This window comes from Carassius gibelio, chromosome B3 (genome assembly GCF_023724105.1).
Source record: "Carassius gibelio isolate Cgi1373 ecotype wild population from Czech Republic chromosome B3, carGib1.2-hapl.c, whole genome shotgun sequence".
Classification (NCBI taxonomy): domain Eukaryota; kingdom Metazoa; phylum Chordata; class Actinopteri; order Cypriniformes; family Cyprinidae; genus Carassius; species Carassius gibelio.
In genome coordinates, this window is record NC_068398.1 from 1,510,712 (window position 1) to 1,535,236 (window position 24,525).

At 40.1% G+C, this 24,525-nt stretch overlaps 1 protein-coding gene and 1 long non-coding RNA gene across 13 annotated transcripts in view; one reads left to right on the forward strand and one right to left on the reverse strand.

Moving 5' to 3' along the window:
• LOC127952170 (zinc finger protein 665) overlaps nt 1-24,525 on the reverse strand; it is an 88,878-nt gene that overhangs the window by 23,765 nt on the left and 40,588 nt on the right. For 2 of the 12 annotated variants that reach the window (XM_052550544.1, XM_052550543.1), the window contains exon 2: nt 16,106-16,303. The exons of 8 other annotated variants lie outside the window; for them this stretch is intronic. In XM_052550544.1, coding sequence (XP_052406504.1) covers nt 16,106-16,184 — 79 coding nt within the window. In that variant the 5' untranslated portion in view covers nt 16,185-16,303. Of the gene's footprint in view, nt 1-16,105; nt 16,304-16,382; nt 17,779-24,525 lie in introns of those variants that run through there. 2 more of the 12 variants (XM_052550549.1, XM_052550545.1) reach the window with 2 other exon arrangements.
• LOC127952244 (uncharacterized) lies at nt 3,989-7,361 on the forward strand. Its single transcript, XR_008152872.1, has 4 exons — nt 3,989-4,130; nt 4,207-4,365; nt 4,440-4,535; nt 5,310-7,361. It is a non-coding gene; the product is annotated as an uncharacterized LOC127952244 (long non-coding RNA).

The window sequence follows — 24,525 nt, forward strand, 5'->3', positions numbered from 1 at the left end:
GAGCATAGTATACATGATTTTTGCCTTGTGTTCTAAAATAAATACAATAATGTGTAAGGTTATATATTCTGTAAGCACGTGTGTCTAAGCTACGTTTTTTTTCTTAAGACTAAAAACTCATTCTGATTTTAAACACCTCACGTGCCTTCAGACCATATACTGACAAATCAGTGATTCGTGAGCCAGTTTAAATCGTCTTTCTCTGTTGTCTTTTCAAACGAATCGACACGAAAACCATTAATTTAATGCCTTAAAATGCAAAAGAATGTTAAATAAGAGGTGCTGCAAAGAAACCAATATTTTATACAAGTTTTTAAAGTGGATGCTAAAAATTGTTTTTACAAATTGCTTGTTATTAATCCATATACTTTGTTAACTCTGTTAACTTTTTTGCAGAATGTTTCTTTGAAGAGTGCAGTGGACATGCAGTGGAAGTGTAAGTTCTGTGTTTATTTCTGTGAAAAGAGAGCTCTGCTATTGAAGCATTATCGGATTAAACATGGAAGCTACACAAGAACCAACCAAATTCCTTGTCTTCACACAGACTGTTTGTGTTCTTTTAAATCATTCAATGCTCTAAAAGTGCATTTAACAAGAAATCACTCTGAAAATGCAAAACAAACAAGTGGATCAGAACCAGCACCTTTGATATTTCATTGTCCTCTCTGTGAATTTAAAGAACCCTGCACAGAATCCTTGTTTTTCTGCCATTTGCGTCAACATCTGAAAAATTATGAAATGGTTCAGTGCCCATACAAAGACTGCAATTTTGAAAGCAGAATTTATTCCACATTTAATGCTCATAAAAGTAAGCAACACCAGTTTAGCATGCAGAGGAACTTAAAGCCCAACATTTTAGTGGAGTTGCAAAATATTGCTGCCGATTTACAGCAAGATGTTACACAAAGTACAGCTTCTTGCTATGATTCAATTGATTCTACAGAGTTTGGCCAGGATGAATATGAAGAAGGTGACCCAAATCAAAGTCTAGATGATTTACAGAGACAACTAAAGCATAATTTAGGATTGCTTTTCCTTAAGATGCAAACCATTCTGCATATATCTGATGCAGCAGTACAAGAAGTAATACAACAAATTACTCAGATTTTTCTTCTGTCAAGGCCACTTTTGAGTAATGGCATTCAACAGATTTTAAATCAACATGAAATCACTTATAGTGATAATGTTTTGAAAGAAATTGTGAAAGTTGTCACAGAAAATAATCTGCTCTTAAAAATGACTGAGTCTGGTGAGCCTCTATCTACCATCAGTAAAAGAGCATCATACTTTGAGAAAGAATTTCCAATAGTTATGCCAATAGAATACAAACTCGACAAAGAATCACAGTCTTTTGCATATGTGCCAATCTTGAACATGTTACAGCTGCTTTTAAACCGATCAGAGGTCCTTGATAAAGTTCTTGCTCCCGATGGAAGTGCATGTGGAATTAGTTCCTACAGAGATGGCACTAACTACTCTGAGAATCCTTTTCTGAAGACAGAAAAATGTAGGATTTTACTTACCCTCTACACTGATGAATTTGAAATTGCCAACCCTCTTGGCACTTCAAAAAAGAAACACAAGATGTTCAGTGTTTACTGGGTCCTTGCCAATCTTCCCTCTAAGTATCGGTCTTCTCTTCATGCAATTCAGTTGGCAATCTTATGCAAAGCTAGTGCAGTGAAACGGTGTGGATATGAAAAAGTCCTACACCCTCTTGTTCAAGATCTGAAAACATTAGAGAAACATGGCGTCTTTGTAGAGCGGTTAGGAGAATGTTTATTGGGAACTGTTCTCTGTGTGTCTGCTGATAACCTTGGTGCCCACTCCTTGGCAGGATTCCAAGAGAGTTTCATTGTGGAACACCCCTGTCGCTTCTGTATGGTGAAGAAGAGCGAAATCCAACAAAGAGAGGTACGGACAGGAGCATTTGAATCCAGGACCAAGCTAAATCACGAAAGGCAAGTTGAGGAAGTGGTTAAACAGTATGGTGTGAAAGGTAGTTGTGTCTTCAGAGAGCTAGACTATTTTCACACTATCGGTGGCTTTCCACCTGACCTCATGCATGATCTCTTAGAGGGTGTCATACCCGTTGAAATGGCAATGTGTCTTAATGATTTGATCAACAAAAAGTACATTACTCTTGACTACTTAAACAGAACAATCAAGCAGTTTCCATACAAATTCATGGACAAGACTGATCAGCCTCAAACTATTCCAGTTGCCTTTGCCTCTAGAGGCACAATTGGTGGTAATGGCCATGAAAATTGGGCACTTCTAAGACTTCTTCCCCTCATGATTGGATTTGATATCCCAGAGAACGATCCATCATGGGAGATTTTAATGCTTTTGAAAGACATTTTGGAACTGGCGACGTCCTTCAGATTCACTGAGGAAACTATTGATTTCCTTGGGGATAAAATTTCAGAGCATAGAGGTTTGCTTTTAACAGCATTTCCTCATTTTGCATTCCGTCCCAAACACCATTACATTGAGCATTACCCACAACTTATACGAATGTATGGGCCTTTAAGAGATGTCTGGACAATGCGTTTTGAAGGCAAACATAAGTTCTTCAAGCAAATAATTTGTGACACAAAGAATTTCAAAAATGTCCCTCAAACTCTGGCAGTCCGACATCAAAGAATGATGGCGTACCACATGGATTCAATTTCTTTTTTCAAGCCTTCTGTGCAGATGGAAAAAGTTGCAGTTACACTGATTTCATCTTTTCCTGAGAATGTGCAGAATGTTCTTCAGAACAACTTTGGTGCTCAAAGCACTGTCCTTGTTACATCCTCAGTATGCATTGATGGTATTAAGTACTGTCCTGATGTAGTTGTTTCTGTCGGCTCCTGTTCAGGTCTTCCTGATTTCAGGCAAATTGTTAAAATTGTAGTCATCAACACAGATGTTTTGTTTGTGTGCAAAGAACAGACAGCGTGGTACACTGAGCATCTGCGTTCCTATGAATTGTCCAGCCATGTACCACTTATGTCAGTCATTAAGCTGTCTGATTTGAATGACTTGTTTCCACTGCCAACCTACAAAATACAAGGCAGGATATTTGTTACAATTAAACACTTCATCTTGTGCTGAATGTTGTCTGGGGTCTAATACTGAAAATTGTGGAACGTGTCTAAATCATTTGTTTTCTCAAATTATTTTTTAGGTCCACATGACATAATGGAGACAAGAACTGTTTTAAGAGTGATTGTGACTGACAATGATATACGGAAGGTCACACTTCCTAGCAAACCACAAACCCTGGACTCCCTGATTGAACAGCTTGGGCAGCACCTCGATCTTCCAAACACGTTCTCTCTTCAGTATGAAGACGCTGATTTTAACAATGCACTTGTTAACCTTACTGACATTGCAGATTTACCTGAGAAGCCCACTTTGAAGGTAATCTCTCTTGTGACATCACTTACACCGAGCCAGGCTGACACCGACATTATGTCTGTTACCTCTCAAGAAGAGTCACCTCTTACACGCCAGGATCCATGGCCAGAAACATTTGAAATTCCCAGCTTTTCCGTGGATGTGGAATACAGACTGCGCCAGGGAAACCTTTTGTTTATGAGAGATGAGACGTACTTGCAAGTTCCCAGGGACATGAAACATGAAGTACTTGAAAAGCTTGCCGAGGCCATGTACAAATTTAAAGCATATCCCCGTGAAGAAGATTTCAATGATGTTGCATCGGCACTTGTCAAAAAACATCCATGCCTTTTTGAACCAGGCTCCTCCACTGGATGGAACGGATGGAAAAACAGTATAAAGTTTAAAATGGGTAATTACAGGAGCAAACTAAGGAGAGCTGGATGCACCGATGTTCTTGTTAATTCAATGAAAAGAGGGAGCCAAGATTCTCCAAGAAATGTCAAGAAACCCAAACGATTCGAGATAAATTTTCTACCCAATATGCCTGCTGGTGAAAATGAAAGCAGCATGGAATCAAAACGATTAGAAATTGTGGAGGAAATGAAAAAACGACATCCAAGTTCTACACTGATAGCACAGTACATGGACATAACTTTTTCGCTAAGAAGAAAAGAGTTGGTTGAAAGGAGCCTTCAGTAAAAGAGACTTTACAAAGATGGCCAGCACTCTTCAGGGAAAGTCAGGTAATTAAGACACATTTTATCTAGGGCATGTAAAAATGTTTCAAGTCTTAATGTGTTTTTGTTCTCCTTTTCATAGATTATTGCTGAGTTCAACCGGATAACAAGCAAAAACCTCAAGCAAGAATTCTTCTCAGCCCTTGATAAAAATACTTCTCGTTTTCTGGAGATTTTTGAATCCAAGAAAGGCACAGCTGGAAAAAAGCTCTCAGAGTATCTAATACAAATGAAGTCTGCAGTAAGTGTTTTTTGTCAAGTTTAAAGTGATCCGTTTTCACTCTTGATCTTGATGTTTTATGTGTTATTTGTTAGAACATCACTGATGTCACTGCTCGACGGACAGCAGTTCTCCGTGGTCTTGCAGTCCTTCTTGGAGAAGACACTACAGACTTCTTCAAAACATGTTTTGTAAGTATTCTAATTTAATATCTTTTAAAAAATGCTACAAGAAAGATCTCCCAATTTTTGTGTCAGCATTACGTTTATTTAAGAGATCTTATATAAAGTACATAGAAGATAAATAAAAAAATAGTAAAATATATTCTTTGTTTTCCATAACATTTGATCAAATCTTAAAATGTGGATGAAACTGTTTTCAAAGTATAAAATCTCATATAGAATAGTGTCTTGAATTTTCCAATTCAATTTCAATCCAACTACTCTGCGCAAAGAGGTCTCTATATTTAGCCATTCTTTACCTATGTCCCTTGACAGTTTTAGCAGCATCCCTTCTCCACTCTATCGCCTCACTCTCTGCTGGTATATACGGTTTCAGCAGTAACAACAAAAACAAACTCCTTTCGATGACCAATAATTATTGTTAAATAATAAATTAAACTTTAAAATGATAGGGAAAGGATCTCATTTTGTTACAAACTTGTATACATTTTTGTTCTGATGAACACGAGGACATTTTGAGGAATGTTTGAAACCAAACCGATCATGGGATGGATGTAACTGTTTTACTAAAAAGATATTGTTATTAAATGTTTCAAAGATGCTTTTGCTGAAAAGGTCCAAATTATCACTGACAATTCCCACTGAAGCCCTGTTACAAATAGTTACTTCCAGAACTAATAACAGCGCCTTAAGCAGTTTAAATTTTTAAAAGGAACATGCACTTGTTTGCGTTTGCAATATAAGAATGTATTTTAATATTGCTTTTCTTTCTTTCTTTCTTAGGATATTGATATTGTCACACCTCAAGTATCAATAGGAATTCTCACTGTGGTGCCAGAGGACAGCCCCATATCTCCACAAGGTTTGCCATTGGAGGTCACTGATACAGCAATCATTTTGGAGGGTCTTATAGCAATGGATGGACTTGAGAATGTTCCACATGCCATGTGTTTTGTTTTTGGACTGATCTATGCTTTAAATATGGAGTACCCTTCACAGCTTAAATACACTTTTGAGTTCATTCAAAGGGTTTTTCTTTCCCTGGGGCACAAATCTCTCAAGCCAAAACTGCAATCACTAAAAAACCTACTGTTTTAATGTTTTTTTTTGTTTTTGTTTCTGATTGCAGAAACAAGTCTGGTTACTGTAGGTTTGTTTTTTGCGTGTATGTTTCTGATGGCAGAAACAATACCATGTTACTGTAGGTCTGTTGTAGCATTTTTTATTTATTTTTAATCAGTCACCTGCCAACCTGGATACAAAACAAAAACTCCAGTCACTAAAAGCTTTGTAGTCAAGAATTTGTTCAATATATTTTTAATTGCAGAAACCAATTGGTCTATTGTTGCCTTCTGGGTGTTGTATCCAGATTGATGGGTGACTGATTAAAAATCTTAATACCTGCAACTTAACCTTGATGTTTTTATCTGTTTTTGTTTTATGCTTCTGATGGCAGAAAAAGACCATGTGATTGTAGGTCTGTTGTTGCACTTTTGCAATGTTGTTGATGGATGACTGATTAAAACAAATCTGTTTTATTTAAAATCTTAAGTGTTTGCAGAAACAAAATCAAAAACAAAACTCTAATTGCTGCATAAATTGGATGTTTTGGTCAAGGTGTGTTCTTTGTGTTTCTGATGGCAGAAACAAGACTGTGTTGCATTAGGTCTGTTGTTTAATTTTTTTGGTATAGTTTTAATCGGACACCTTCCAACCTGAATGCAAAACCAAAACTTTTAGTCAAGATGTTGGTTAGTAATAACAAAGATTTCGTATTGTGTCTGTTGCATTTAGGGTGTTGTATCCAGGTTGATGGGTGACAAATCCCTATACCCACAACAAAAATGTTTTAATCGGTTATCTGTGTGTTTGCAGTAACACAAATGTTTTATTGTAGGGTTGATTAATTGGTACTTTTAATCACTCACCATCAACCCTTTTTTGCTTTAAAAAACAATTTTGTACACTGTTACATTAAAATGAATGTTTTGACAACGTTTTTTGCTTTACTCGTTTTTGTTAGTTGAGCTTACTTAAAAATGTGAGGCAATCGGTTTCCTTAAATTTACTAGTAAAGTGAACACTAATAATAAGTTAACTCAACTAATGCTTTTGAGTCACCAGTACTTAATTGTACTTGATGTTTAAGTTTAGTCTACAAATACTATTTAGTTTTGCCAACTTAAAATGAATACATTAGTTTACTTATAAATTTAAGGCAATCGGTTTCCTCACTTTTTTAAGTTAACTCAACTTATTACATTTTACAGTGCATACATAACTTGTATAAAAAAAAAATAAAAAAAAATTAAAAAAAACGAAAGCTACAGGGTTTCTGCAGGGTTTAATCAGTCAAATTTAAGACTTTCTAGACCTTTTTATGACTATTAGGATTTTAATTTACAGTTGCAATCAAAACTAGAATTAAAAGTTAGTGAACTAACTTTAATGTTGGCTTGGCCATCTTGGCCATGGGGCAAAAGAGCCACAGTACTTGTGTGCCCAACATTCTTGAGTTGCCCTGCTGCAAAAAAATAAAATAATAATACCATAAAAAAATACACCTGCAACAGTCTTTTTCCATGGTCCCTTGCTTTTTTCTTTTTTAATAAAAAGCCTAGGCTATGAGAACAGCTACGCCAGGGTTGTCTAGTTGAATGTGAAATAAGTCATGCAAAAACCATAATCTCCTAAATACCATTCAATTTAATCTTATTTTAATAGTACTGACAACATATTTTAAGTTATCACACATTATTGAAAAATTAAAGAAGGGACACTATATATAGTATACTTCGGCGAGTCAAGAGCTAAACAAAAAGTCCTGTTTCATTACAAAATACTGTAACTTTATACTATCACCACAACATTTTAATTACTATTTATTATAAAATAAATATTTCATAAAACTGAAACTTAAATATATTATTTCTATAGGCTATACAAAACAGAAAAGAAAAAAGACTAAATAATAAGGCTGAATAAGCTGATCTATAGCATGTTAAATGGTGGTTGCCTGTCTATGAATGGTACACCCCAACCACTAAGCTCACAGAAGTGGTTTGACCCAAGTCCTCAGCAGCCAATGACATTGACCTCTTCAAACTGATTTTTAAGGTGTACTTCAGTGTATTTCACGTGAAATACATGTTAAATACCCGCTGATTTTTCACTTGTAAACAACACTATTTAACACGTTAAATAATATTGGATATAACATTGGAGTAATATAGTATTTTAAGAAGCTCTTTAAAAAATATATAAATGACTTTACCATGTTGTGCAGCGCCGATAAATAAATAATATTAAATACGTGTTGTCTACGCATGAAATACACGTATTCAACGTGTTGTTGACGCGTTAAAATTCACGTGTATTTGACCCTGTTGGCCTTCCATACACATTAGATATAATGAAAGGAGACGTGAAAAAGGACATCGCTTTGTTTTGATATGGATTACTTTATCACAGAATATTTGTTCGGGAGCACTTGTTTAGTTTAAAAGTAGACATGTCAAGCTTTCTATAGATATATCTCTCATGTCTCTTCGTTGAGTATTCATGGAGTTACAGTTCATTTTAATGACGTGTTTGTAAATGAAGATCAGCGCAGACCAAGGCTGCAGACAGCACACCTTGTTTGTTATCTTTATTTTATAAGTGCCCAAAGTTTTGTTGTTATTATGTTTGTATCCAAAAAAAAGTAGACCCTTTACAGAGACACGTTAAAATTCACGTGTATTTGACCCTCTTGGCCTTCCACACGAGATGTGAAAAAAGGACATTGCGTTGTTTTGATATGGATTACTTTATCACAGAAAATTTGTTTGGCAGCACTTGTTTGGTTAAAAAGTAGACATGTCAAGCTTTCTATAGATATATCTCTGTCTCTTCGTTGAGTATTCATGGAGTTACAGTTACTTTTTTCCCCTCGATGTCAAATGATATTTCGTTTTGCACGGCTCAACAAACACCTGGATTTTGCTCTTGTTTTGTTCTAATGAGTGGATTGTGTGCATTAATATTTTAATCTGAAAGGCTGTGAATTCTCTATTTAGATGTAACAAACAAATCTCCATATTCATCGGGAAGAAGGAGGCGGGAACCGGCGCACAATCAAAAAGCATTTTAATAATTCATAAATAAATACAAAACGGCGCACCAGCCCCTCACGGACGACTGGTGCGCACAAATAAAAGCCAAAACATAAAATAATGTCCCAGGCCTGGTCCTCTCTCGTCCTTCACGGTCGTCGCTCCAGTTTTATATCCTTCCATCTCCTACGTGGGACTCGATACTAGCGGTGGGGCTCAGGTGTAGCTCATCTCCAATCACTACACCTGGCCTCACTCCTCGTTCCCACGCCTCTCGGCCCCGCCCCACTCGCCACATACCCCCATCGCCCCTCGCAGGCCGGGGGGTACTCCCGAGACTGCGCTCTACTCCCCCCCCCCCCCCTTCCCTCCGGGGGAGACCGCTCACGGGGACCTGCGGGAACCTGGGGGTAGGACAGACGAGGCGAGAGAAAAGGAGATGGAAGGAGGAGCGACAGGGACGAGAGAGGGGAGAGAGAAAAAAAAATCCGGTTCCCAGACGCACTGCTGCTCGGCCCTCCACCAGCTGGGTGATCTCCTCCGCGGTGCCCGGCGGTGGCACGACACTCCTCCGCCGCCCGGTGGACGGCGACGGCTCCTCCGATTTTGGGCAGCGGCAGGAGTCCCCCGTTCCCTGCCCCTCCGGATTCCGTCACGGAGGCGGCAGGCTCCGGCCCCCTGGCGAACGGCGCCGACTCCTCCGCTCCCTCACGGACGGCAGCCGCCCCTCCTTGTCGTGGGCGGTCGGCAGCGAGCTCGCCCGTCCCCGGCAACTCGCTCCAGCCCACCGCCTCGAGCGTCCATGGCGGCACACACCTCGCCAGCTCGAGGGCACCGCGGATTCACCACAGCGGCGAGGGATCTTCAGCAGCGCGTCCCTCCTTCTCCCGGGCTTCGGCACCACTGTAACAATATTCAAATCTCCATATTTATCGGGAAGAAGGAGGCGGGAACCGGCGCACAATCAAAAAGCATTTTAATAATTCATAAATAAATACAAAACGGCGCACCAGCCCCTCACGGACGACTGGTGCGCACAAATAAAAGCCAAAACATAAAATAATGTCCCAGGCCTGGTCCTCTCTCGTCCTTCACGGTCGTCGCTCCAGTTTTATATCCTTCCATCTTCCATCTACGTGGGACTCGATACTAGCGGTGGGGCTCAGGTGTAGCTCATCTCCAATCACTACACCTGGCCTCACTCCTCGTTCCCACGCCTCTCGGCCCCGCCCCACTCGCCACATTAGACTTGTTCAGAGAAATACATCGCGAGCTCACGGACATTTGGCTGCCGCGAATATATCATGTTATTACTTTAAACAGTTCAGAAACATCTGAATTCAGCTATTGGTGTGTTCTAACGGGGTTCTGCCCAGAAATCAAGTATTCATAAGCTGTATCAGGCTGTCAAATTATATTTCATTTTGCACACATAAACAGTTCAAAAACACCTGAATTCTGCTATTGTTGTGTTCTAATGGGTGGATTAGTGCAATTCGCTGTGATATTATTTTTGGAAGCGCTTAAAAATGCGGATGAAGCGCTCATTTCTCTCTCGTCTTTCTCGCTGTTCTTTAGGCCAGAGACATAATTTATAAATGAGATCTGACCCGGTAATAATAACATATGTTGGTTTAGCTTGTCAGTGTGAATGAAATGTGTAGCCTATTTATTTGTCCGATCTCGCCCCGAAACGCGGCTGTCATGTGGACTTAAAGTGTTCAGAGAAATACATCGCGAGCTCGCGGACATTTGGCTGCCGCGAATATATCATGTTATTACTTTAAACAGTTCAGAAACATCTGACTTTAGCTCTTGGTGTGTTCTAACGTGTGGATTGCGTGCAATCGCCGTTTTAAAAGGTCTTAAATAAGAATGAATTCGCTCGTTGTGAGCTCCGTGGAGACAGCCTGAGATGAGCAGCCGTGATTCTTCTCTCGTCTTTCTGACTGCTCTCTGCCCAGAAATCAATTATTAATGAGCCCTAACCCCTGTAATAATCAGATATGTTGGTTTAGCTTGTCAGTTTGAAAGAAATTGTATTATTTACTTGTATTTTTAACGGTTTAAAAGTGAAACGAAACCCGACTCCTCCCCTAAATCTCATTGCAACTGTAGGGGCGCAATTTTTCTCAGACAATGTAAGTCTATGGGTGTATTTTGACATTTAAAAATTAATTAAAAAAAACTTTAACTTTAAGTCTGATCAGTCTGAAAAGATATAGCAACCAGCACCGCTCTATCCCGCAGGTGTCTGCCGAGTTTGGGGCTTGTGGCTTTAAAGCCCTAGGAGGAGTAGCGTTCAGAATTTCTGTCAGAAAAATAATAATAAGAAAAAGAAGAAGTTTAAATAGCATAACAGTATGTTGGCTCAACCCCTCAGAGACTGCAGTACTTTACAAATACAAGCCTTTCTGAAGATCCAGGATAAAATAAAAATTGCATCTATAACAGTTCACTGGCATATTAAAAGTGATATTGTCAATATATAAATGTAATACTTTTGAGTAATACAATTTTTTTATAATACTGCTATGTCATAATTATTCAACCCCTATTCAACATTGCTGTTTTTAAATCACTTATTTGCATGGTGGGGAATAAAACAGTCTCAAAACACAATTAAGCCTTTAGAAACTCTATTAAAAACAGAATTAGCTTGAGCTGTTACACATACAGTCTGGCCCATGCATGTATTGAAGTTGAGTAGCAAAAATGTCAACAGAGATCTCACAAAAGCTAAACAGAATAAATATCGTAGTACTTTAGAAAGGCTAAGGCTATATGAAGATTTCCAAGACATTGAAAGTTCCTAGAGACACAGCTCTCAGCCGTATTCCCTAAGTTTAAAGTGTGTTTTACCAGAAAACCTTTGAGGGTGTTGAAGAAAAAGCACAATATCATAAAACGTTTTATCAGAGCAACTGAGAAAAACCTGCAATGTACAGCCAAAGACTTGCAAGATGAAAGGAGGAAAACCATTTCAAAGCATTGTGTAAGAAGAACACTAGACAAGTATTGCCTTCATGTTGAGACATCTTGTAGAATACCACTCTTGATCAAGAAGAACAAAAGGCAGACTTGAACTGATAAAATTTATTTGTGTAGACCTGTGGAGCTCTGGAGGAATGTTATATGGAGTGATGTGACCAAACTGCAACTTTTTGGACCCATGGATCAGCGGTATGTTTGCTGCAAAACAGGCCAAGCTCATAAGCAGAAGAACACCATCTCCATCCTCAAACTTGGAGGTGGATCAGTCCTGTTATGGGGTTTCTTTACTGTAGAAGGAAGTGGAAATCAGGACTGTATGAAGGAAATCATGGATTCTTTGAAGTATCAGGCCATTTTGATAAGAATTGTGATTCCTTTGGTGCAAAGACTGAAGCTGATGATCAATGGACTTTCCTGCAGGACAGTCATCCCAGAGTACACATCCAAATCTACTACTGCTTGGTTCAGGGATCAGTCATAGAATGTACTTGAGTGACCTGTTCAGTCTCCAGGCTTAATTCTCATTTCAAATATCTGGTTGAATTTGAAGAAAGCAGTGGCAATGTGACAACCAAAGATTATCAGTGATCTGGAATCTTTTTCATGCGAGGAATGGGTCAAGACTGTAGTAGAGAGGTGACAGAAGCTTCTAAACACTTACAGACAGCGTTTATTGGTGATTTTAAAGAATAAAAGATTCTGCACAAAGGGGGTTGAATAATTTTGAACATGAATGTTTAGAGCCAGTTTGAATTTTATCATGATTCATCAATGTTCCATTCTCAGAATCACTCAAAAGTGTATTAACAAACTTTCTCTAATACTTTACTGATGCATTTGTTGAATTGATTTCATAAAATGTTGTTCACCGCAGCAAAATGTCTTTCTTGCAGGTCAAGGGGGTTGAATAATTTTGAACACAACTGTATGACCTACACGAATTACGCTTCAGTCATTAAAATTCCTTTCAAAAGACTTTTTTTTATTATTGACTCATTGAAAGTAACAAGTTTTATTAAAGAGTTATTCTATCATTTCTTAAGATTAAGAAACTGAAGCCTTCGCCTTCTTTTTCTTGAGTATCAAGAACACAGGAACACTTAACAATTGTAACATTGTAAAGTAACATTGTAAAGTAACATTGTAGGAAAAATATTTATTTTATGGCATTACTTTCCAAAATAACAAGTGTTATTGGTGTTAGGTCACAGTATTCAACACCCACAGGCAGGGCCGTAGCTGGGGTCAGCGGGGACCCGGTGAAGGTTGTACCAGTGGGCCCTGTTTGAAATGGTTTAATTTGTATGTTCGTTCATTTTTATTTATTTTTGCTATTTACACAGTGTTTAAGTTTTTTTCAAGTTTGTAGGTGTCCAGGTACAGAAACCGAATAATTAAATGTAAAATAGCACTGGATAGTCTTCGATGTAAAAAATAAATATACAAACAAACCTACATTTATTCATTCACCTTCAGCATTCATCACATTATTACAGCTTATTTGCTATTCCTTCTAAAATGGTTATAAAATATGACAAGAATTTAGAGTTAAACTATGTCAGAAAAAAATTGTCTTGATAATGTCATAACTTTGATAGAAATGTATTTAATAGATTCAATCAAAACTACAGACAACTGTTAGTATGACGATATTTACAACTATAAATACTTTGTTGAACAATTACCAAGCAATGCTTCATTTTGTTCAGACTGTGGTGTGAAAAAAACACATAAGCAATGCATGGTGCTTTATAAGGTGCTGAATAATTTTTGTTCCCAATTTTATATATCTATACATTTCACTAGTAGTTCACTGTATGAAGATTCTTTGGGAATAATATGTCACAGTTTGCTTATACTCACTTACATAAATGTATTAGTGTCCTGTACATACTAGTAAAATATGTATATCAAAAATTATATCTGGAGTCTGGATAAATTTTGGTTTGACTGTGCATAAATTCTTTTTAAAACTACAAAGTAATGCAGTCAAGAGCAGTGAGTGATTTTTCTTGGATTAACATTACAGCAGCCAGTAGCTTAATTAGGCACGGTCACTCTAAGAGATGATGAACGCATCTTTTTCCTCAACTGTTTACTTTCACTTAAGAAATAACTGACATATAACTGAAAAAATAAGTTTTTTCTAGCATTCTTTCCAAGGCGGGTATTTTGACATATTTTGTATGTATTTGTCGGCACAAGAGCAAAAAGAAGCAAATTCGGTAAACAAGAGTTTTGAGACTCCTTTTTCTGCGTGAGCCCTGAACACCTGAACACCTGAACACCGTGGTACTGAATTGGGCTCTTTCACATCCTTCTAATTGTTCAAAACTGTGATTAGTATTTGTTGGTTCATGTGCAGGAGGGACTGTCTGTGATACGCGGCTCTCTCTCCGCACCGAACACAGGGCGCGAGTAACTTAATCAGCTAACGTTACTCAGCTCAGCTTTTCCACAACTTGTGTTTGGATGCTTGATACCGATTGTTAGCGACGGGCTTGAGCCAGCTACTAAACACACCATCTTCGAGCCATAGATCTTTAAGGGACATTTTTGAAAGTCCTTCTTACAAGTCTGTATGCTGCCACATGGACCTTGTAGTTCGGGAACGCTGCGATACCAGTGTGATACCACCCAGATTCCTCATACAGAACTACAACAGGCGAAACAAATGAATGCCATTGCCGCTGCGAGATTATTTTGATGGAAGACGAATTTAATGGACTAGCATATCAATTTAAGACGTGGAAAAATGTTTTTTATGACCTTGTATGGAAAATCTGGACGTTTTTATGACTTTTTATGCCCTTAAATTCTTATTGTTAAATTTATGACTTTTTATGGCCCTGCGCTAGACTTATACTTGGCCACCAACTCACACATTGGCGAGTAAAATCTGAGAATTTATTAGCCATTGGCTAATATTAGACATCATTTAGTCGCCAGAATGAAGATTTAGTTGCATATGAGAGTGATTTACTCGTAACGTAGAGGGTTACTATGTAGTAAACAAACCCGCATGCCTCTGCCATTCATTCATTCACACAGAGCATACAGGATTCATATTTCAACCAACTTTTGCGACTAAACATTTACAGATACTGGTCCATATGGAGATTTGATTTTATTAATGTATGCTAACTTGGACAAATTCTGTGACTGTCCATATTAAAATGTAAGTTTCATTTTCATGACTGGATTTTGAGATTCCGTCTGCGTTTTCTGCTTTGTGGAAATCATAGCACTGTATGCGTCAAGAACCGGGTTTGAACGAGACCTCGGTACAACCGGTACTTAAAGAAAACTGGTACAGTCACATTTTCATTTTTTTTTACCGACTTGGTACCAAAGTACGGGGTCTTTTGACAACACTAATACATATATTTTTTTTAAAAGACGGAAATCATAATATTACATCTCTTTTCTACACATATGGATGAGTGAGTCGATCACGCTTTGTGTTTTGTTTGCATGTGAGTGTTTTGCCCTCTTTCCCTTTTTAGTTTGGTCTACTCCATTGCGTATCTTGAAATACGCCCCTTTTCACACGTAAATTTGCTTAAAACATAACCGACTGTGTTTACAAGAATACTTGCATAGACAATTATTTTTGACATTATTTTTAATAGTATAATTATTAGTTTTACAGAATGCACGCGAATTGGTTAAAACACTTGAATCGGCACGATTTAGAAACAAGTGCAAACGATCAACTACGATCCCTTTTTTTACCCCTTCAAGCGAGTGAACAATGCAAATCAATTTAGGAATTTTACATCACTATTCACGATAGACTGTTGGGCAGAGCGGTGATATATTTTGGAGCCCGACTGGAAAACACAATAGCCCCAGGACATCGGGCTCGAGATTTTTTGAGCCCTACACCTCATATCGGCCCAGTTTGTGAACCATTGGTTTCCACACTTGTTTTGTTCAACAAAATAAATTATTATTTTAAAAGATTGACTCCAAAGGAATCATCTGTTTACGAATCGGATCATGAACTTGTATTACCAAGTCAAAGATTATCTATTATTGAACATCTCAAATAAATAAATACTTCAAGTTCATCTGTAAAGCACATAAAGCTATCGTTTGAGTTCATTAACTTCTATTTCATGCATGATTTGTGTGGATCTGTTAACTGAATGCAAAGTGTGAGTTCTGGGAGAATGTTTTTGGTCCCAGTCTGCCCCTGTGTTCATGAATGGGGTAAACTGATCTTTAAATTACTATTTTAAAAAATGTGAGGTTCCATGGACTGTTTAGTCAATCTGAGTAAGTGATAAGAGAGAATGTTTATGGAAATCTGAGATGTTGCTGTGAATCAGTTTGGTAAAACACTACTTGTTTAATTTGTACTGGTGAGAAAAAGTCATAGAACGTGTCCCTTTGCTTTAGCAAAATTATTCAACAGCTCTAAACACAATATAAAACTGCCTGAAGCTTTATAACCATGAGCATTATTAATGAAGATTAAACACCAACCTGTTTGTTCTTCAGTATCTTCAGTGTGTCTCATCTTCTCTCGGTCCTCTTTAATAAACTGAGTCTTTACAGATTTCATCTCTTTTTGATGATTTGAGGCTTGTATTCACTTGTAAACTGATGGAAATATTCCTGCATTTATTGATGAATTGATGAATAGGAGATTGTTGTCAGAGGAGTTTCACTGAACATGAATTTCTGTGTGGAAGAAAATAAAAATTAAATCAAAGAGGCATTTAGTGTTATCTCTTTGTAAATCATAACATTACTATATTACATTATATTTGACTTAGCGGGGCCCTGCCAGGGGAATGTCGTCGCCACATCGGGAGGCACTCGATGAGCCACCTGCCACTTCCTCACGTCAATCACCTGACCCAATTCCGGCCACTAGGGCGGTGGTGAGGCCTAGGCCGGCCTGCTGGCGTTGCCGGGATATGGGCCATTTTGTGGATCGGTGCCCGGTCATGGAGATGGGAACATTGGTCCGGATCCCGGACGACCCGCAGGCTGCCCCCGATCGAGCCGGGTTGTACCAAATACCCGTGAGTATTAAGGGGGGTACCTATCAGGCTTTGGTGGATTCAGGTTGTAAACAGACCTCCATTCATCAAAGCCTGATACAATCCAGGGCATTGGATACGGGCCACATGGTTAAGGTGAGGTGTGTGCATGGGGATATAGTGGAATACCCCGTAAAAGCCATAGCCATCAAATTAAGGGGACAAAAGCTTTATGTGGAGGTGGCCGTTAGTCCGCGCCTCTGGCATCCACTAATCTTGGGGACCAATTGGCCAGCTTTCAAACAATTATTGGGGTGTTTAACAGTGGATGCCTCAGGGAAGAAGAGAGGGCCGGAGGGCGGGGCGAGCGCTCAGGTGGGAGAATCTGTGCTAGGACCCAGTTGGGAAGCTTCAGGGGAACCGAGTGACTAGGCGAGGCTAAACCTTTTCAGTCACGATGACTTTCCTCTGGAGCAGTGCCAGGATGAGACCCTCAAACATGCATTCGAGCAGGTCCGTTCCATCGATAGGTAGGTCCTCCATCCGGACTGCGCGTTCTACTATAAATATTTTGCCATTATTAAGGACCGGTTGTGTCGAGTGACCCATGACGCTTAGAGAAAGGAAGATACAACCCAATTATTAGTACCTCGGAGCCGTCGTAAAATGCTTTTCCAGACGGCGTATTGTAATCCAATTGCAGGGCATTTAGGTATGACAGCCACATTAAATCGTCTAATGACCCGATTTTTTGGCTGGGCATTCACGAGAAAGTGCGCAGATGGTGCGCGTCTTGTCGGGAATGTCAGTTGGTGAACCCACCAGCCACCCGAATGCGACCTCTTCCTCTAGTGCAGGTCCCCTTCGAACGAATTGGTATGGACCTCATTGGGCCCTTAGAACGATCAGCACGGGGACATCGTTTTGCGTTAGTCATAGTGGATCACGCAACACGATATCCCGAAGCCGTGGCACTCCGCAACATCTCAGCAAAGAGTGTGGCGGACGCCCTGTTTCTTTTAATCTCCTGCGTGGGAATCCCAAAAGAGATTCTCACGGACCAGGGGCCTCATGTACAAAGACTTGCGTTGAATTCATAATAAAACATTGCGTACGGACAAAGCTGTAAAACAAACAACAGATGTATGAATCTCTGCGTACTATGGATTCCACACATATTCTCTTTGTACATCCCAATTAACGTAAAATTGAGCACACATGCACGAGCACAACGCCCCACCCAGTCTCCTCCCCTAATTAAATCAATTTAAATATGGTAATGAGTCCACTTTGGCAAAGGATAGCAGTAAGAAAATGGCTAAAGCAAGCGGCAAGAAACAAAACTTTACGGAAAGTGAATTGGAGGTGCTACTATCGGAGGTAGAGACTAGAAAAAATATTTTATTTGGAACTTTGTACTCCGGAATTAATAAAAAAAGGAAAAAAATATGAGTGGGAGAGTTTGGCTGAAGCAGTCAATGCGGTGGGATCTGAAAGTCGCGCTGTAAATGAGCTTAAAAAGAAATGGTCTGATATAAAGGTGGACGTTAAACGGAGAACTGCTGCGCACCGACAAAGTGTGGGCAGAACAGGCAGTGGTAAAGGGGTCGATGAACTTACACCCTTTGAACAGAGAGTTGCCTTAATTATGGGTGACACTTTACTCTCTGGAGTAGTATCTGCTGCTGTGGGAAACTCTGATTTACAGGACTTCGACGTAGGTAACCAATTTCTCATTTGTTTTTACTTTGGTACATATAGCGTACCTATTTAATTGTCAAATGCATTCAGTGTAGTGGACCAAAAGTACACCAGAGATTTTACGGATCCATTTCATTTATTGCAAATGTGTGTGCCCCTTAAAAATGGAATGTACTTAAATTACAGTTAACATGTGGCTTTTTATTTAGACTCATATGGCGCAACAGCCGAAACATCCACTGCTCAGGAGGGGCACTCGGTGTCCGCCCCTCCTGAGCAGCCAGTGCCCACTGTGCCCAGCGTTTCCAGTACTCCCCCCAGTGCTGACACCCATCCGTCTGGCCGCGTCTTGACACATGCTGTTTTGGAGTCACAACAGCAAATCGTTATGGCCATTGGGGAAATTAACAGTCACCTGAAAAATATCACTGATGCACTCACAGACATAAGCCACTCATCAAAGGAATTGGTCAAAAAGTGAACTTTGGCTCCAATTACATTTATATTGTCGCAATTACATGTTGGCGGGCATGAACCAGGGTTCCTACAGGTTTCTTCAAGTTAAATTCAAGTCTTTTTAAGACCTTTTAAGTCCATTTATAAAAAAATAATACCTATTTCACGTCCCTACCAGCAAAGAAAAACAAAATACTTTAACCTGTTTTCATTTATTTTTCAAATGTGGAATGGGTAAAAGATAAGCCAAGCAGGTGTGAAAAATAAAAACATTTCAGTAGGCCTCAAGACAGTTTGCTGAACAATGTTAAGTTGTTTTTTAATATTACCTAGCTACTTATTCCATGCTGAGAATATGGGGAACTGAGAGACCCCTGAACAATAAACATCGAAAATTAGAACTCAACAATACATTAAATTAAGAAACACAGGTCAACTCCTTAGCTCTTCACTCAGGGCAGCAATCTCTTTATCAAGGACAGCCAGTTCCGTCAACTTCTCCTTTATCGTGACCGCAAGTAAACATTTTAGCGATGTCAGAGTAAGGGAACATGCATTTGAAAAGCTCTGAGATACCCTCATTTCCATTGTAGGACTGATGTTTAGCGATTGTGTTAAGAGTCTACAACACCTTGGCTTTCATTGTTGCCGTGGACCCAAAAGCTGTGTGCAGATCCACTTTAGTTGCGGTCATAGCTGAAGGGTCTGCAGCGCAAGCAGCAAGCTGGCTATAAGGGGCCGTTCACATATCGCGTCTTTTGCGCGTTCATAATGGAAGCGACGCGGTCGCGACGCCCACGCACCGCTTAAAAAAATCTCAACTTTTCAGAGAGCCGCAAGCGCACCGCAGGTCATGTGACAAGAACTAACCAATCAGCTTTATCCTTTCCCGTAACAATGTTGAAAGCTCAGCCAAGATGAAGGAACAGCTGATCATAGCTGTATATGGATTGCCATTTTGAAATAATTTTAGTAGCAGAGCTACTGCGTGCGATTTTTAGTGCTGCAAATCCATTTATCCTTTGCTGAAATTTCTGCGTCTTCATGGAGAGTGCACGTCATTGTTGCCTCAGGTGCGCTTCTGCCCAAGCCCTTTGGAAAGAAGGAGAAAGCGGTGCGCCTAGCGTTTTCCACGCGTTTTTAGGCGCGATATGTGAACGGCCCCTAACATTAGATCCTGCAGCTGCTTCAGGCACATTAGCAGCGAGAAACCTAATGCCTTCATTCCCCTTTGTACCTAGCTGAATCCTTTTTGTGCATATGGTGCAAAAAGCCTCAAAAACGTTGCTGTCCACAGGTTTTAACCAATGATGAAAATAGTTTTTATCTAGCCACGCTTCATTAAATGTACATTTCCCGATAACCTCAGAATGAAATTGGTAACGTTAGCTAGCTAACATAAAAACAAACATTAAAAATATAACGGCGTCAGTCCTTTCCTGTGGAATGCTGAGATTTTCTTTGAATTACTGGTTCCGCCACTCTTTATTTATACTACGTCATTTAATCAAAATAATCTAGGTTGACAAATGAAACTTTTGAGGAAAATTACAATACATAGAAGTTTTTAAGACCCAGACATCAAAATTCAAGACATTTTAAAGTTTTTTTAAGGTATTATTTCCAAATTAATAAATTCAATGCTTTTAAGGCTTTTTAAGACCCCGCGGGAACCCTGATGAACGGCTTGTTGGTTGGGTCCTTGTTAAATTGGTCCTGGGTCAGGGTCATCTGGCGGTACTTCACCAAGTGGTATGCCATGCCTGTGCGCGACATTGTGCAGCCCACCACAAGCCAGCACTATGCGGCACACCTTGTCAGGGCGGTATAACAGCATCCCCCCAGTCATGTAAAGGCAGCGCCACCAACATTTCAGCTGCCCAATTGCCCGCTCTACAACTGAACGAGTGCGAAAATGGGCATCATTGTATCTGCGCTCTTGGTCAGTTTGTGGGTTGGCGAGGGGGATTAAAAGCCACGTCTTTAGTGGATAACCGCGGTCTCCTGAAGGAATATTCAATAATTATATGCAAAAAAAAAACTATTAGACAGAATAATAACTTTAAATGCCTCACTAACTAAGAAGCCACCCATCACGCACCCTGCCAGCTTGGAGTCTCATCCCAACCATGCTCTTTGTAAGGATGTATGAATCATGGGTTGACCCAGACCACCTTGCCACAATATTTGTTAGGCGTATTTGTGCATCACATATTATCTGCACATTTATTGAATGGAAATGTTTCCGATTCAAATATGCAAATTCTTCTTCTGATGGCGCCTTTATAGCAATGTGTGTGCAGTCGATCGCTCTGATAACATTAGGAAAACCTATCGCTGCGAATTGCATTTTAATGTTTGGCTGGTCAACTGCATCATATGGGAACCTTATATACCTGGTAAACATGCAGATGATCCTGTCCCATACTGCTGGCATTGCCCGGCTCAAAGACGACTGGCTTATTCCTGAGCGGTCTGCCAGTTCCCTTTGGTATTGTGTGGCTCCTCATTGTCTCTCTCTCTAGATTCGGACCCAACTCAGCACAGAGCTCCAAGAGGATAGCCCTTGGAAATCTGAAACAGCTGATAAGCCAGTCATTATCCTGGGCCATAAAATCATTGTGGTCCCTAAAAACTCGTTCTCGTCAGATTCTGCCATTAGCTGTTACTACACAGAGCCGTTGTTAACTGAGAAGATGCGCCAATAAACGGTGAAAATGAACGTGGATTTGCGCATCTTCTCAGTTAACAGCGGCTCTGTGTAGTAACAGCTGCTCTATGTGTAATCATGAACCTGATGGATTTAACTGCTGATCAGAGAACCGGATTTACTGACGAGATGCACATAACAATCAGCCGATCGTGATCGGAGCACCCCTACAAATAAACATACGTTTTGTCTTTTTTTGCAACAGAGGATGCTCGGGATAGGTCATCCACAACTTTTTTCTTCTCCTGTCCATAAAGATCTGGCACAATCTTTTCACTCTAACCTCTTTTCTTCATCATTATATCTGACAAGAAAGCCAAAATGTGCGGGGCATTCAAGCTCCTCCGTTCCTCCGCTCGCCATGACCACTGAGTGTGGATTGAACATGCGATTGAGCTTTTTTTTTTTTTTTTCATAAATAAAAAAAAAGGGGTCACGTTTGTGCCGAACCGAACATTGCAGTTGCGTTTTAAAATACAACAATGAGCACCACGAAACCATTAAAAGAGAAAAACCATTTAATTTGAAATAAACAATTGAACAATTGAAATAAACGGGACAATCACGCAGAAGAGTTGCTGTGTCGTTTTCTGTACCTCCAATAAACTAACAAATTATGAATTTAAGTTCTACAACCTTCTTAATAAACATACAGAGTCGGAAAGGATTACAAAATGGCTACAAGCAATAAGTTTTGAGGATGATTCAGGGAAGTTGTGGAATCCCAAGACTAAGCATGTGTGTGTGCAGTCGGCATTTCATCACAGACAGGCTATATTAACATTGTGTTCATTATTAACGTTATCAAAACTGTGTAAGGTTGTTTCAGAAAGTGGAATGCATATATAACTAGCCTTATCATTCTACCTTAAGCAAAACTATGTAACGTTAGCCTAGTCTCGAACATAAACTAACTTAAAAAAGCATGTGGACACGTAACAACTTAGTTTTGTTTCAGAACTTTTACAATTTCATTCATAAATTCACCCCGTCTGTGTTTGCGAAACGATTGAATCGCGGAATCCAGTCAAAAATAGAGCTTGCTGTATAAAGCAGAACATCACGGGATTTGGCTATTTTTGAATGAATGCATCTATATTAGGGCTGTAAAATGAATCAAATATCGATATGTATATGAATATTAAAGTTAAAAGAGACTACAATTGTACTACGTGTCTCTGGGAATGAGTGCTCAATATGTGCATTTTGCCATTCAGATACACACGATGCTCGCATTGTTTTCCCCCACGCCGGCCACGCCCCCAGCTATGACTAGATGCCGACTGTATCTATGGACGAGTTGCTCGATCGGTTAGGTACAGCTCGTTTTTACCGGACATTGGACTTAACAAAAAGATATTGGCAGATCCCCTTATCTCCCATGTCCAAAGAAAAAACAGCCTTCACAACGCCGTTTGGATTACACCAATTTGTGACGCTTCCTTTCGGCTTGTTTTGGGGCCCCTGCTACGTTTCAGCATCTCATGGATCGAGTGCTGTGACCCCATGCTGCATATCCCGCAGGCTACCTGGATGATATCATCATCTATAGTGGGGACTGGCAGCGGCATATGGAGCATGTGAGGGCTGTCCTAGAGGCACTGAGGCGGGCGGGGCTAACAGCCAACCCGAAGAAGTGCGCGGTTGGGCGGGTGGAGGTAAGGTATCTGGGCTTCCACTTGGGTCATGGGCAGGTGCGTCCCCAAATTGACAAGACGGCAGTGATTGAGACCTGCCCCAGACCCAAGACCAAAAAGGAGGTGAGGCAGTTCCTGGGGCTGGCTGGATATTATAGGAGGTTTATTCCTGGTTATTTGGACCTCACCAGCCTGCTGACTGACCTCACTAAAAAGGAGGTACCAGATACGGTCCAATGGACGGAGCAGTGCCAACAGGCCTTTACCCGAGTTAAGGCTGCCCTGTGTGGTGGACCGCTCCTGCACGCTCCTAACTTTTCTCTCCCCTTTTTGTTGCAGACTGACACGTCGGACAGGGGGCTGGGCGCAGTCCTGTCCCAGGAGATGGGGAGGTGGGACCGCCCATTGCTGTACATTAGTCGAAAGCTCTCAAAGAGAGAGACTAAGTACAGCACCATAGAGAAGGACTGTTTGGCCATCAGGTGGGCGGTCCTCACCCTTCACTACTACCTCCTGGGGCAGGAGTTCACCCTCTGCTCGAGCCATGCGCCCCTCCAGTGGCTCCACCGCATGTAGGATACCAATGCGCGAATCACCCGTTGGTACCTAGCTTTACAGCCGTTTAAGTTCAAGGTGGTTCACAGGCCGGGGGCGCAGATGGCATTGGCCGACTTTCTCTTCAGGAATGGGATTGGCTGCAGGCGCCAAATTTCAGTTCCAAAAGGCAAGCGGACGTTTTTTTTTTTTTGCCTAGCGGCTGTGTCTGTGTGAGCTTGTAGAATACGTGCATGTAGCAGGGTTTTTCCTACATTGAAAATTTTTTGCCGGCCGGCAAAACTATTTTTTGTCCCGCCAAAGCCTTATTTGATCTGTAATTGGGTTTTGTTAGTGAAGCAGGCTACTGACGGAGTGACGGAGAGAACGAGCACAGCGCCTACCATCCCACCATCCCCCTTTTTCACAGCTTTTTTTTTTTTTTGCAAAGAGGGCTATAAAAGGATGACAATAATAATTTTTTCATGAATAAATAGGATAAAAAAAACTGTTGCTTTTAGTTTTTTTTTTTTTTTTTACTGAACCATTCGGCGCGAATCAAGTTAGGAATTTTACATCACTATTCACAATAGCCCATCGGACTGGAAAACACAATAGCCCCGGGACGTGGGGCTAACGATTTTGCGAGCTCTGCACCTCAGATCTATCCAGTTTGTGAAACTCTGCTTTCCACACTGGTTTCGTTAAACAAGATAAATTATTATTTTAAAAGATTGACTCAAAAGAATCATCGGTTCACTAATCGGATCATGAACTTGTATTACCGAGCCAAAGATTATCTATTATTGAACATCTCGAATGAATAAAGACTTCAAGTACATGTGTAATAGGGCTGCACGATGTGTCGTTTAAGCATTG